This window comes from Chiloscyllium plagiosum, chromosome 1 (genome assembly GCF_004010195.1).
Source record: "Chiloscyllium plagiosum isolate BGI_BamShark_2017 chromosome 1, ASM401019v2, whole genome shotgun sequence".
Classification (NCBI taxonomy): domain Eukaryota; kingdom Metazoa; phylum Chordata; class Chondrichthyes; order Orectolobiformes; family Hemiscylliidae; genus Chiloscyllium; species Chiloscyllium plagiosum.
In genome coordinates, this window is record NC_057710.1 from 3,205,598 (window position 1) to 3,220,365 (window position 14,768).

Below are 14,768 nucleotides of genomic sequence, written 5' to 3' on the forward strand. Positions count from 1 at the left end.
CTTCTGTACTGTAAACTTACTATGACTCAATAGCTCAATGTTGTTACTGAGTCATCCATACTGTTGGTAGACTTCTTTCTTGACTGAATTTCTCTCAGTATCTGAAATCTCAGATTACACCAGTGCAAATAGTTATATGGTCAATTTTTATTGAACACCATATTTAACATTTCAGCAAGACTACCCCAATGCTACTTTGATTATTACACTTAATGCATATTTTCAATGAAACAAAGATAATAGCAAAAAAGATGCAGCATATAAGGAGCCCATTGAAACTTTCACATCTGTGTTAGCTCTCCAAAGGAACAGATTATACTAAACCCTCTAGAACTCCACAGTCAACATTCTTTTAGCTTAAAAAGCATCCTTTGGACATTACTGTTTTTGTGTTACTTACCCAATTTTGTGTCCATGTTGCTCTTGTTCCTTTCATTTCATGAGCTGTAGTTTTGCCCACAAATCTGTTTTGTGGCACATTGTTAAAAGTCTTTGAAGTCTACACACAATCAACAGGATTATACTTATCAAATGTCTGCCAGCTCATCAAAAGCCTCCAAGTAAGTTAAATATGAATTGGCCCAAATGCACTAATGATGACATTTCTTAATGTTTTATTTGTTAATGAGATGTGGGTATCACAATAATTGCCCTTAAATAGGTGGTTAGCTACCTCAGTAAACTGTTGCACTCCTTGGGTTGTAGTTATAACCAGATAGCTGTTAGGTCGGGAGTTTCAGGATCTCAACCCAGTGACCATGAAGGAAGCACAATAGTTCTGTGCCTAAATGATATGTCGATTTTATGGGAAACTTGGTGTTCCTGTGTATCTGCTAGTCGGTTTTTCTAGATGGCAGAAGTCATGAGCTAACCAGGATTTGCCCAATGACTAGGAATTCTGAGTTGAATTATCATTTCCAGAAGCTATTTTACCACAGAGATTAAAATGACTGGGTTGTTGTTGCTGAGCTAATCTTTGCATACTTTACTTTCAAACAATTGCGTAACATTTTCAATTCTCTTGTCCTTTATTACCCCTTTGGACCTAAGGAGATGTGGAAAATTGTGGCTAGTTTCACCACAATTTACATTTTCAATTCCCTCTGAATCCTTGAATGCATTGTGACTGATGGCTATTTTTGCCACAATCGTGAACTTTTTACTGCTTATTCAAAGAGCATTTTGAATTAAATGATGTATGATGTTAAATCTACCAAAAGTTAGGATTGCGCCGAAGAGTGATAGAATATCTCTTTAGAAATTTGCACTCTGGTGGTGCCTTTGTTTGGTTTGATTATTTTCAGTCTTTTTACTACACGTATCTGTTTCAGAGATTGCAGAGAGTGAAGATACTCCATTGGAGAAGGGCGAATCTGAGGTAAGTGTCACTGGTTATGAGCTGCTAAGTAGAAAAATAGTGTACCTCTGCACTTTGCCTTTTTAATATGAATTATACCATCTTGAGTTCTATGGTTAAACGCAGTTGCGTGTCAGTTATTCCCAACATCAGTGTGCTGTGATTTTTATTTTACAATGGGTAACGTGAAGGGCAAGCACCAAGTCTACCTCAATGTAGTTTATTGCACTTAGCTATGTAACTTTCTCCCCATTTATTATCTTAACCTTAAAATGTTTGGTTTCTTTCTTTGATCTGCATCTAAATACCCAGGATCATTTGGACATGGTAATTATTTAAAGGTCATATGGCTTTCTTTACGAATGCATCCTGCAACCTAATTGATTTTCCTAGATTCACCGTATTTATGCAGAAAGCTAGAATAGTAAAATCTAAATATGAGAAGATTCGCTACAGTGGAAACAGGCCCTTCGGCCCAACCAGTCCACATTGACCTTCCGAAGAGTAACCCACCCAGACCCACTTCCCTCTGACTAATACACCTAACACTATGAGCAATTTAGCATGGCCAATTCACCTGGCCTGCACATCTTTGGACTGTGGGAGGAAACCGAAGCACCCGGAGGAAACTGACGCCGACAGGGAAAATGTGCACCCGAGGCTGGAATCAAACCTGAGACCCTGGTGCTGTGAGGCTGCAGTGCTAACCACTGAGCCACTGTGCCGCCCTGGGGAAGGAGGAATTTGCTAGTCTGGTCTTTCAGAGATTTGAGCCACCTTCTCACATGCCTTAGGAATGCCTTCAGTTGTCCTTCCAATCATTAACATTGCTTTAATGAATTTCCCTATCAAATACCACACAGGAGTATCATTATCACAAAGAATGTGCATTGCTGCCATCTTAAATATAGATTTGCTAGCATCTCACATCCTAAAAACCAATAAAAAATCCATTCTTTATTGCTATGCATAGTCCCTCTTCTGATTTTTTTTATTGCCTAAACTGTACAGCATTTGTCTGGATTAATTCTGCATCTAATCATGTAACAACTCTCCATATCATAACTTGCATTCATGTAGTGGTCTTAATGTAGTTAAAGACTAAAGAATTTCACAGGAGTGTTATTGGAGAAAATATGACACTGAGCCATGTTTGGGGATAATAGCATAATGGCTTAGTAAGAGGTAAGTTATTAAAGAGTGTATTAGAGGAGGAGAGAGATTTAGGAGGGAATTCCAGAGATAAGATCTGGACTAATGAAGGCATGGCCACAATCCAAGGCAAAAGAAATCTGAATCTTAGTTAGATTTGAAGATGCATCTGAAGGTGATATAACGAGAGGAAATGGTAGCTTGGAGAAGCAATATTTAGAGTTAGGTGTATTGTCGCATGTACTCAACTGCAGGAGTACAATGAAAAGTTTACAATGTCGTCCCGCACAATGCCATCTATGAGGAAAAAGTACCTAGGTACAAATCTTAGATTCAAAGTAGAGAAATTAAAAAAAAGATTACGTTACCTTACAGTGATTCCTAGTATAAGTTAGAAAAATAAGAAATAAAATTAAAAGGATAAACATTACAGTCAGATAAACAGATTACAGATAAACATTACATTGTAGTGAATTCAATGCAGGGGCTTCCAAATGTGGTCTGACCAGGCTGACAAGCTGCTGACTGCCCGCACCAGTCCCTGTTCAGCTCCGGGCCACCAGCCTGTGCCACTCTGCTCTGGCCCTCAGCCACTCCTCTCTGGTCCTCAGCTCGCCCTGCTCCATGCTTCCATGGAGTTCTTTAAAGTTGAGAAAATTGAAGGCTTGCGAATGATTTTTGATATGTAAGTTATTATCCAACCTCTTAGTTTAACTACATGCAGAGATGATGAAACATTCAGGAGGAGAAACTGTGAAAGAAAATAAATTTGAGGTTTTTTAGAAAAAGGCAAGTGAAGAATTTGAGATACGTGGAAGTAGCTAATTCCTTGACAGCCTCGACAATACCTGGAAAGGTGTGATTGCCATTCAAATTACCTTTGGATATGTGCATTAATCAATGCATTACATAAACAGTATTTTTTTTTAAACTGTGTTCTGTATGGTATTAAGAAGAATATCTGTTCACTTAAGTGTGATAATTAAGATTTTCCCATCCCAAATCATGCACTTGATATTGGCTGGTTAGTTTGAGCATTTTCTTGTTTTTGCAGAATGTTGGCTTGAATGCAAACGGTCGAGTTATTCGAATTAACAATCTTCCAGCTAGAGGTTACAAAGAGGATGACCTGAAAAGGCTGGCAAAGCCCTTTGGACAAGTGTTGAATGTGGTTATCACATTTTCCAGAAATCAGGTTGGTTTTTCGCTCTGCTTGATAAGTATGCATTGTTATCAGTATTATTAACTTTATAACTTGAGGTGGCTTTTATTTTCAGCTGTAGTGATTCATATTCGCTCCTGTCTTGCTTTGATCAATACTGCTCTGCCCAGTGAACTTATGTTTCTTTATGTTCCTCCTCCCTTTGTCCTCATCATGATTTCTGTAACTTGCACTGAATCCCATAATTCCCTGGGGAATAACGTTGACCAGAATCTGAACTGGACTAGCCACATAAATACCGTGATTGCAAGAGCAAGTCGAAGACTAGGAGACCTGCACCGAGAACTGACCAGGCTCCCCAGTCCCTATCAATCAGGAATAAATCAGCAGTGTGATAGTGTTATTTCTCTGTTACTTTCTGCTGTTAATTTTTTCATCCTTATTAAAGCATTTTATTATAATTTTAAGGCATACCTGGAAATGGCCTGTGCAAAAGCAGCAACAAAAATGGTAGAGTTTTACAGCCTTTCTACAATCAAGCTGAAAGGAAATGCAATTAGTATGCAAGTGCTACATCAGTACGTGGATCTGAGTGATATGGTAAGAGGAACTTAAATAAGGTATTTTAGCCAGTGAGACTCAAAACTTCTCGCCTGTTACTTCGTACAGACATGGGTGTTTACACCACAAAATGGTGCAATTCAGCCCATTGTTTCCATGCTGGTCACTAAAGATCTGACCACATCAATCCCATTTTTGAGTTCTTGGCATATTGCCCTGGAGGCTGTGGCAGTGCAAGTGAATACCTAAATACTGTTTCAATGTTATGAGTTTCTGACTCTGACTTGACCATTTTTTTAGGCAGTTAGTGCCAAATTCCCACTGCCTGCTGAGTGAAAGAAATTCTCCTGAATTCTACTTTGAGCCTTCTGCCTCGTATCCTGAATTTCTTCCATGTTATAGAATCATAGAGATGGAAACAGACCCTTCGGTCCAACCCATCCATGCCGACCAGATATCCCAACCCAACCTAGTCCCACCTGCCAGCACCCAGCCCATATCCCTTCAAACCATTCCTATTCATGTACCCATCCAAATGCCTCTTAAATGTTGCAATTGTACCAGCCTCCACCATTTCCTCTGGCAGCTCATTCCATAAACGTACCACCCTCTCCGTGAAAAAGTTACCCCTTAGGTCTCTTTTATATCTTTCCCCCCTCACCCTAAACCTATGCCCTCTAGTTCTGGACACCCCCTCCCCCCAGGGAAAAGATTTTGCCTATTTACCCGATCCATGACCCTCATAATTTTGTAAACCTCTATAAGGTCACTCCCCAGCCTCCGACGCTCCACAGAAAACAGCCTCAGCCTATTTAGCCTCTCCCCATAGCTCAAATCCTCCAACCCTGGCAACAACCTTGTGAATCTTTTCTGAACCCTTTCAAGTTTCACAACATCCTTCTGACAGGAAGGAGACCAGAATTGCACGCAATATTCCAACAGTGCCTTAACCAATGTCCTGTACAGCCACAACATGACCTCCCAACTCCTACACTCAATACTCTGACCAATAAAGGAAAGCATGTCATAGAGTCATAGAGACGTACAGAATGGAAATAGACCCTTTGGTTCACCATCCTATCTCCCTGAGACTCTATTTTCAAGGAACTATGAACCTGCTCTCCAAGATCTCTTTGTTCAGCAACACTCCCCAGGACCTTACCATTAAGTGTATAAGTTCTGCTAAGATTTGCTTTTCTAAAATGCAGCACCTCGCATTTATCTAAATTAAACTTCATCTGCCACTTCTCAGCCCATTGACCCATTCAATCAATATGCCGTTGTATCTTGAGATAACCTTCTTTGCTGACCTTCATTACACCTCCAATTTTGGTCACATGCAAACTTACTAACTACATCATACGTTCACATCCAAATAATTTATATAAATGACGAAAAGCAGTGGACCCAGCACCGATCCTTGTGGCACTCCATTGGTCACAGGCCTCCAGTCTGAAAAGCAGCCCTTCACCACCACCCTCTGTCTTCTACCTTCGAACCAGTTCTGTACCCAAACGGCTAGCTCTCCCTGTATTCCATGAGATCTAAACTTGCTAACTCGTCTCCCATGAGGAACCTTGTCGAACACCTTACTGAAGTCCATACAGATCACATCCATCACTGCCCTCATCAATCAGCATCTTGTAACTAATCTGATAAGTGAATAAATCAACTTCTACCATTGACTGGAATTTCAGCATTAATCAATTAACGAGGACTTTGCAGAATCAACAAAGTGCCCTGGTTGATGGCAGGTGGTGAATCAGTGATAAATAGATAGTCTTTTCCCTGGGGTAGGGGAGTCCAGAACTGGAGTGCATAGGTTTAGGGTGAGAGGGGAAAGAGAAAAGGGTGAAACTTTATTGCTGGAACAGCACAGCAGGTCAGGCAGCATCTAGGGAACAGAAGATTCGACGTTTCGGGCACATGCCCTTCTTCCGAAACGTCGAATCTTCTGTTCCCTAGATGCTGCCTGACCTGCTGTGCTGTTCCAGCAATAAAGTTTCAGCTTTGATCTCCAGCGTCTGCAGACCTCACTTTCTCCTGAAAGAGAAAAGGGACCTAAGGGGCAACTTTTTCGCCACAGAGGGTGGTGTATGTATGGAATGAGCTGCCAGAGGAAGTAGTGGAGGCTGGTACAATTGCAGCATTTAAAAGGCATCTGGGTGAGTATATGAATAGGAAGGGTTTTGAGGGATATGGGCCAAGTGCTGGCATATTGGACTAGATTAGGTTGGGATATTTGATCAGCATGGACGAGTTGGACCAAAGAGTCTATTTCATGCTGTACATCTCTATGACACTATACTCCCAGAATCTGCTACCAGGACACTGGGCCAAAGCATTAGATTAGATTAGATTACAGTGTGGAAACAGGCCCTTCGGCCCAACAAGTCCACACCGACCCGCCGAAGCGAAACCCACCCCATACCCCTACATTTACCCCTTACCTAACACTACGGGCAATTTAGTATGGCCAATTCACCTGACCCTGTACATCTTTGGACTGTGGGAGGAAACCGGAGCACCCGGAGGAAACCCACGCAGACACGGGGAGAACGTGCAAACTCCACACAGTCAGTCGCCTGAGGCGGGAACTGAACCCGGGTCTCTGGCGCTGTGAAGCAGCAGTGCTAACCACTGTGCCACCGTGCCGCCCACAATCGCAAATAATAGTGAAATTTGATTTGTACAATTGGTGTCTTGTCTGTGAAGAAAGAAGTAAAAAATTAAACTATTGTGGGTTAGTGGTGGTGAGGGGAAAAGGTTTTTTACGAATTTTAATTTTTTTCGCAAAAGTGACAATTACTGCTGTATTTATTGCTTATCCCTAATTGATCAGGCTGTGTAAGTGATGCCCCCATGTCTGGGGACATGGGCTCAAACCTCGCTACAACAGCTAATTAATTTAAATTTATAAATCTGGAAAGTAAAGCTATTCTCTGTAATGACAGCTACAACCAGTTATTGGAAAATGTGATGCCCTTTAGAGAAAGAAATCGCCATCCTTATCTGGTCTAGTCTGCAAGTGACTTCAGATTCAGCAATAAAATTGACTATTAACTGCCCTCTTAAATGGCTTAATAAGTCACTTATTTCAAGGGTAGTTAGGACCGGGCAACAAATACTGGCTTTCCCAGCCATGGCTACATTCCTTGAAGGAATAAAGAAAAATTTAATCAGCAGGGGTTTCAATTGAGAGTATGAAAAGGGGGTATAAATTAGAAACCTTAAATGTTTGTGACCATGAAAAGCACTAAGTAGACTTTTGTTAGTAGTGTTGGAATTGTGTGCATCTATTACAACCACTGGTCTACAATTTTACCAGCGTTACTAATATTCAATTCTTTTCTGTCTTCTCCAGGAGGTTATATTTAAGGATATGATTGAAGAATCTGGGTTTAAACCAGATGTAAGTATATTGCTATTTGTCTGAATTAAGAAATTGCTGATTCAGAGGAGTGTTTCATTAACTTGGTCGTGTGTGGAAAATTGTGAATTGATTTTTCTGATCCACGCTGAGTGAGAAATTGGGGTATCAGGTGGTGGGAATAGCTTTCGTAATGAAAGGAAATAAGACAGATTCTGTACCTGATAGCTTTTCAGCAACAGGATGTGGAAAATTAGGGCAAGGTGCGGATTGGTTGTGACTCCCTCTAGAGAGGATGAGTCTAATACCCAGTTACTAATGGCAACCTCCATGTTGCGAACAGGTTCCATTCTTGAGCCCTTTTGCAAGTTGATTTCTGTGCAAGTTGGGCACCATGCAGAAAAGTATAAAATAAGTTAAGTACTGGAAACTTCCATATGTTAAATCTTCAAAATTGCACCCTTGGATGAAAAAGCGTTTGTAAGTGTAAGTATTCATACATTGTGTATTCATAAATCAGGGCCCCCTTGTATTTGGATGTGATGATGATCAAAAGCTGCTGGAGCAAGTGGAACTCTGTCCTGGCATCAGGAAAGTAAAGGACACTGTGTTTGAGTTAGGTAGTGAAACCTGTTGCCCTCCATTATATTAAATTCCTGTTGTGAGATGTATTGTCTTGTATCGTGTTGCTTATCACATTTTGACTGAACTTTCTCATTTTATTTCACTGGTTTTTTCATTTTCTTCATGTAGTCTGGATGTACTATATATGACCATTTCGTTCACATCAGCAATCTACCTGAAGATGGTTATACAGAAGTTGACATTTTGTGCGTTGCTTTTCGATTTGGAAGAGTAAAAGATTCCATGTTTCTGAAACCACACAATAAGGTATTTGTTTGCTGCAAAGGGATATAGATACATGCGTGAGTAAAGACCTGGCATATGGAATCCAATGTGGAAAAGTGTAAAATTACTCATTTTTGCAGAAAGAATAAAATGCATATTATCTAAATGGTGAGAGGTTGCAGAGTTCTGAGAAAGAGATCGGAGTGTCCTAGCGTGTAGGATCATTTAGTACAGAAGAGACCATTCCACCCTTCGAGTATGCTAATAAAAAAGCCGCAACTTGCACTCGTCGCTCCTTTCCATGCTAGGCCCATAGCCTTGAATGTGTTCACACTTGAGGTGTTCATCCAAGTACTTTTTTTTTAAAGATTGTGAGTTTCCCCCACTCAATTACCCTCCCACGCAGTGCAGTCCAGAAGCCCTCTAAATCTCCTGTTTTTCACTTGTTAAAATTGTGGCCCTTTATATTTGATTTTTTTCCCCCTGCTTTCTATTGTCCCTGTCCATTCCTCTCATAATCTTATACACCATATATCAGGTCTAACCATCTTAGCTTATCCAATTTCTTCATAGCTGAAGTGCTCTATCCCAAGCAACATCCTGTCGAATCTGTTTTGCACCCCGTCCAACATGTGCCAAACATGATGCTATTCTCAACAAATCTCATCTGCCTGTACATTCTGTTTCCTTCTATGCTCTGCCTGTTCATATGTCTGTCTAAATGCCCCTTAAACCTTAGCTATCATATCTGCTTCTACCATCACCCCTGGCAACACTTACTACCCTCTGTGTAAAATAATTGCACGTCAATAGAGTCAATAGCCAGAGACTTTTCCCCAGGGCAGGATTGACTGGTACAAGGAGTCATAGTTTGAAAATATTGGGAGGAACATATAAAGGAGACGTCGGAGGTAGGTTCTTTATGCAGAGAGTTGTGAATGCATGGAATGCGTTGCCAGCTATGGTGTGGAAGCAGAGTCATTGGGGTCATTTAAGCAACTGCTAGATGTGCACATGGATAGCAGTGAGTTGAGGGGTGTTTAGGTTAAGTCATTATATTTTACATTAGGATTAACCTCGGCACAACATTGTGGGCCAAAGGGCCTGTTCTGTGCTGTACTTTTCTATGTTCTATGTCACCTTTTAAACTTGCCCTCTCACCTTAAACCTTATGCCCCCTAGAAATCGATATTTCTACCCTATCCATGCATCTCATAATTTTATATGCTTGTATCAGGTCACTCGTCAGCCTCCAACGCTCTCATGAAAACAATCCAAGTTTGTCCAACCTCATGGCTAATTCACCTAGCTTGCACATCCCTGGATGCTACAGGCAATTTAGCATGGCCAATCCATCTAATCTGCACACCTGTGGGAGGAAAGTAGAGCTAGAAAGTAGAGCTAGAACCTGAGGCTAGAATTGAGTCTGGCTCTGAGGCAGCAGTGCAAACCACTGAGCCAATGGACTGCTCACTTGTTCAGATTAAATTCCATTCACCATTCCTCTGTCTAACTTTCTAGATGATTTACATCTTGTTACATCTTTAGATATTCTTCTGCACTATCCAAAGCTCCTCCAATTCTTCTGTCATCTGCAAACTTACTAATCAAACCACTGACATTTTCATCCAAATCATATTACAAATAAGAGGTCCTGCCACTGATCCTGAGAAACACCACTGATGACAGACCTTCAGTCAGAGAAACACCCCTGTACAACTACCCTCTGACTTCTGCACCCTATCTAGCGGACATGAGTGGCAAAGTTTTTACACATCATGGTTCGCATGTGGAATGAACTTCCAGTGGAAGTGGTGGGTACAGGCACAGTTACAACATTTAAAGACACTTCGAGAAATACATTAAAAGGAAGGGTTTGCAGCGATTTGCGCCAGGAGTAAGCACATGGGACGATTTAGTTTGGAATTATATTTGACATGGATTAGTTGGACCAAAGGGCCTGTTTTCATACTGTATGACTCGTATGAAGTCTACCCAGTATTGTACTTAAGTTCAGCATAACCTCTCTTGAACGCTATACCCTATTTGTGAAACCTAGAACACTGTGCTTTATTAATAGCTGTTCTCCCACCTTTAATGACTTATACACATTTAAACCATGGTCTTTCTGCTTCTGCACCACATTAGATTAGTACCCTTTACTTTATAATGTCTCTCCATGTCCTTTATACCGAAGTGCAGCACTTTACACTTCTCCACGTTGAACGTTATCTGCCACCTGTCTGTCCTTCCACCCACTTACCAACGTCTCATGGTTTGCAATTCCACACAAACCAGGTTATAGTCCACAACAGGTTTATTTGAAAGTGCAAGCTTTTGGAACGCTGCTGCTTTGTCAGGTAACTAGTTGTGTGATTTGTTAACTTTGCCCATCCCAGTCCAACACTGGGACCTCCACATCATGGCTTCCAAGTTTTGTGTCATCTGCAAACTTTGAAATTATACCTGTGCACCAAGATTGTTTATAAACATCAGTAAAAGGAAAGTCCTAATACTGTCCCTTTGGGAAGTCCATTACAAGCCTTACTCCAACTGAAAATTATCCATTAACCATTATACTCTGCTTTCTATCCCTCCCCCCATTTTGTTTCCATGTTGCTACTGTTCTTTTTATTCCATAACCTATAATTTTCATCTTAGTGTCACACAACAGACATGAATCGAATATCTTCTCAAAGTCCATGTCTACCTCAACAACCCTGCCTGTTTCCTCTTTTAAAAATTTGAGCAAGTTAGGCATTATATTCCCTTAACAAAACTGTGCTGACTCTTCCAATTTAGCCCATATTTCCATTATTAACTCTATCAAGTCTTAACTATTGACTCTATCCCAAATAATTGTTTCAAGAAGATTTCCCATGATCTAGTTAAAGTGACTGGTCTGTAGTTGCTAGGCCTGTCTTTAGACCCATTTTGAATAAGGAAGTAATAATGTTTCAAAATCTCCAGTCCTCTAGTGCCATCCGCGAATCCAGGAAAGATTGAAAAATCATTGCCAGTGCCTCTCCAGTTTCCACACTCACCTTCTAATCCTCATTTTTTGAGCGACCATTGCCAGCAGCAGTGCTTCCTATTGAGCTGGTTTTTTTGTATGCTAGATGTCTGCTTAACATTCAAGTGTACAACTGCAAGCAAATTGTCAGAACTATCCTATTTGGAAACAATGCTGCACAATAATGAAGAGTGTTTGAACCTACTTTTCTAATCAACCTGTTTAGAGATGTTATTGCTCACCTGGAACAGATGTGACTTGAACCTTGGCCTCCTGGTCCATGGGTAGGGACATAAGCACTTTGTCACAAGAGGGCCTCCCCACGAGGTATAGAATTGATCCATAATAGACAAGGGTTCCAGATTGAATGCCTAATTTGTTTTACTATGACTGATTAGGTTTTGAATATTACTTTATGCATAGTGTAAGGAGGGAAAAATAAGTCAAGATTTCCTGCTCCTAAGTTAGTGTAAATTGAGATTAAGGTCTTGAGTTTGTTTACAGTCAGAATATGTAGTCAGTTCACTCAGTTTAACCTTGTCTTATGCTGTGATTGGTACAGGTCATTCTACAGCTAGAGAGTGGGAACGCAGCCACATCCATGTGCAATTTTTTCAGAGAAATTCCTCATGACTTCCATGGAAAAACTCTGGAATTCTCTTTGTCTCCGAAGGCAGGAACACAATTGTTGGTAAGTGATCGGGGTTTTGCCACACCTGGCTATTAGATTTAGCCAGATTGATTGCTTGCTTTTGGTGATGATTGGTAACAGGAAGTTTTGGTCAAGTGCCAGAGTTTTGCAGATTTGTGGGTATCTATTGTAGAGTAATCATGTATGGATTCTGAGTAGAGAGAGTTTTATGGTCTGAATGACTTTTTCTCACTAACTCTGAACTCAATGTATGTATATGTGCAAGATTCCAGGTGGATGTGATAAAGAGCCATTTTGAATCTCCAAGTTATTCTGTGCATTTGTTTGTTGTACACTGTGACCAGTCGTGAAAAAGCATATCCTGTGAAAACCGTATCCAAGCAAAATCCTTTCAAAGGTGAATGCCTTAAGTAGTGATTTCTAATGTAGCCAGAAAACTGTTGAATTATATATTTTTTTAAAACTTACCGCTTGGTAGCAAGCATCTAATATTACATAATTTTGGAACAGAGTAAATTGGATTGACTACTGATGTAAGGTATCAAATCCTGAAGTGTCGAGAGATTATCGCTCCTCAGCATAAGTTTGGGCAAGTTGTAAACTGCATTCTTCTTTTAGCCTGTGAAGGCTTACCACTTGATCCTGCTACACGTATATTTTTCCTTATCTACACCATTGCGGACACTAGCCAGTAAGACGTCTCTGACGCATTTAACCTTTTATCTTCCTTACAGCTTGATTTCACCAGCGACAGTCCAGCTGGGTTTCGCTTTGATTCTCCTCCAGCTCCTCAACTTCGATTCAGTGACCCTCAAGGAAATCCTCTGCAGGGTCCCAATTCACAGCAGAATATAGAAAGTAGCTCAGGGAATGGTGCTCAATCAGCCAGTAAGGAGCCAAATCCCTGGTGGGGTCGCTCTGGACAATCGATACAATTCATGCCACTTCCCCATGCTAAACCCAACCCTCAGACTATGTCAGCGGTTTCAGAGAAGTCCACGTTTGAGACCATCTTGTCCGGCACAAGGGCAAAATGGTCATCTGATCTCCTTCATTGGGCGGGTGGACCCCTGAAGGGTTCCCTTGATGACAAAAATTGCTGGAAAGCCATGACCTATCGAGAGACACCACTGGAATGCCATATTCTTTTACCTTTGGCGTTCCATCTTCCACTAAGTTTGGAACACCAAAATCGTCTCCGATTTCATGTTGGCATTCCAAATGCCCCAGCTGTTGCAACTCCTAAAGTCGATCAGCCAATATTTCAGATGCTTATCTCAAAGGGTGTGGTTTCCACCAAGCAGGAGCTTGACAACTTGTTAGGTGTGGTAGAAGCAACTCGTTCTATCCAATCAAGGGTGACTGAAACTGTAAGTCCTCTCATTTTAGCTGCCCAGAAGTTTGAGCTAGATAATCTGAAGGGTGATTTTGAATCCCTGTCTCGTGATCAATTAAAGGAGAGGTTGCTTTCTGTAATCACTGCATGTCGTCTGGCAGTAGTTTTAGCTGGGCAGACCCATACTTTCCTTTCCGAATTGAGGTCTGATAGGCTGTTACGGGCAACTGGCATGGAAAAAATTGCTCCCAGCCCTTTGGAATTTCCTAACCTATCCACCGCAGATTTGTTAGGTCCTCATTTTCTGGATGTTCTGACATGTCGCCTGCTGGCAGCGAAGCAAAAGCAACACGACCCGGCGGCTGCAAAGGAGTTAAATTCGTTCATGACAATCTCTCAGAAAAGAAAAGCTCCGCCCAGAGGCGCCTGGCATATATTTGCAGCCCGTGGTAAGCCCCCTCCTTATCAACTTAAAGCTAAGGTATTGAAGAGCTAGCTTTTATATTTCCTGACTCGGGCATTGTGATCCGTATGATTTCTGCTTCCTAATCTGATCCTGAAACACCTCCATACAAATGGGCAGCTTTCAGTTCATAAAGTGGAAGAACTGAAAGTTAATGAAAAGAGTAACTCTCCTTGGTAAGCAAATTCACTTACAGTTACAAACTTGATCATGATTTTGATGCTTTGATATTCAAGATTTGACCCGCCTAATGCACATACCACAAGATGAATGTTTGTGGAGATCCTTGAGGTCCCACTGCTGTTCAGAATAGACATTTTAATTTCTGGCAGCAGAAAGCTTTGAATAAATACCTGTCAGTGATGTTAGCTTGTGTCCTGTTCATCCTGAAGTGAAATGAACATCATTCTTGACGTCAGCTTGTCAACCAAATTGTCTGTAGCTGCAGTAAGGGTGTAGATTCCAATCTTAGAAATTTGGACACATTTATTTACAGCGTATTCCCATGAGTGATGCAACAACTTTTACTACAAAACTAACATAGGAGCAGGCCACATTGCCATTTTATAGGCCTGCGGTGGGCAATAAATGCTAGCATAGCAATGCCTACATCCTGTAATTGAGCAAAGAAAAAGCCTGCCACAGGCTCTTTGTATCACCCTCACCAGTCGTCTTACAATCTAATTTTATCATCCATAAACTTTCCTCAATCAGGTTATTAATATATATTTCAAATAATTGTGGTCCCAGCACTGACCAGTGCTGCACTCTGCTTGTTACAGATTGCTATCCTGAAATGCCCCCCCCATTCCAACTTTGTCTTCTATGAGCCAATTCTCTGTGCATGCTAATA

The 14,768-nt window shown here is 41.0% G+C and overlaps 1 protein-coding gene across 1 annotated transcript in view; it reads left to right on the plus strand.

Moving 5' to 3' along the window:
• znf638 (zinc finger protein 638) overlaps positions 1 to 14,768 on the plus strand; it is a 173,599-nt gene that overhangs the window by 111,990 nt on the left and 46,841 nt on the right. The window contains exons 12-17 of the mRNA XM_043691939.1: positions 1,332 to 1,378; positions 3,564 to 3,704; positions 4,140 to 4,271; positions 7,597 to 7,644; positions 8,356 to 8,493; positions 12,027 to 12,155. Of these exons, the coding sequence (XP_043547874.1) occupies positions 1,332 to 1,378; positions 3,564 to 3,704; positions 4,140 to 4,271; positions 7,597 to 7,644; positions 8,356 to 8,493; positions 12,027 to 12,155 (635 nt within the window). The remainder of the gene's footprint in view (positions 1 to 1,331; positions 1,379 to 3,563; positions 3,705 to 4,139; positions 4,272 to 7,596; positions 7,645 to 8,355; positions 8,494 to 12,026; positions 12,156 to 14,768) is intronic.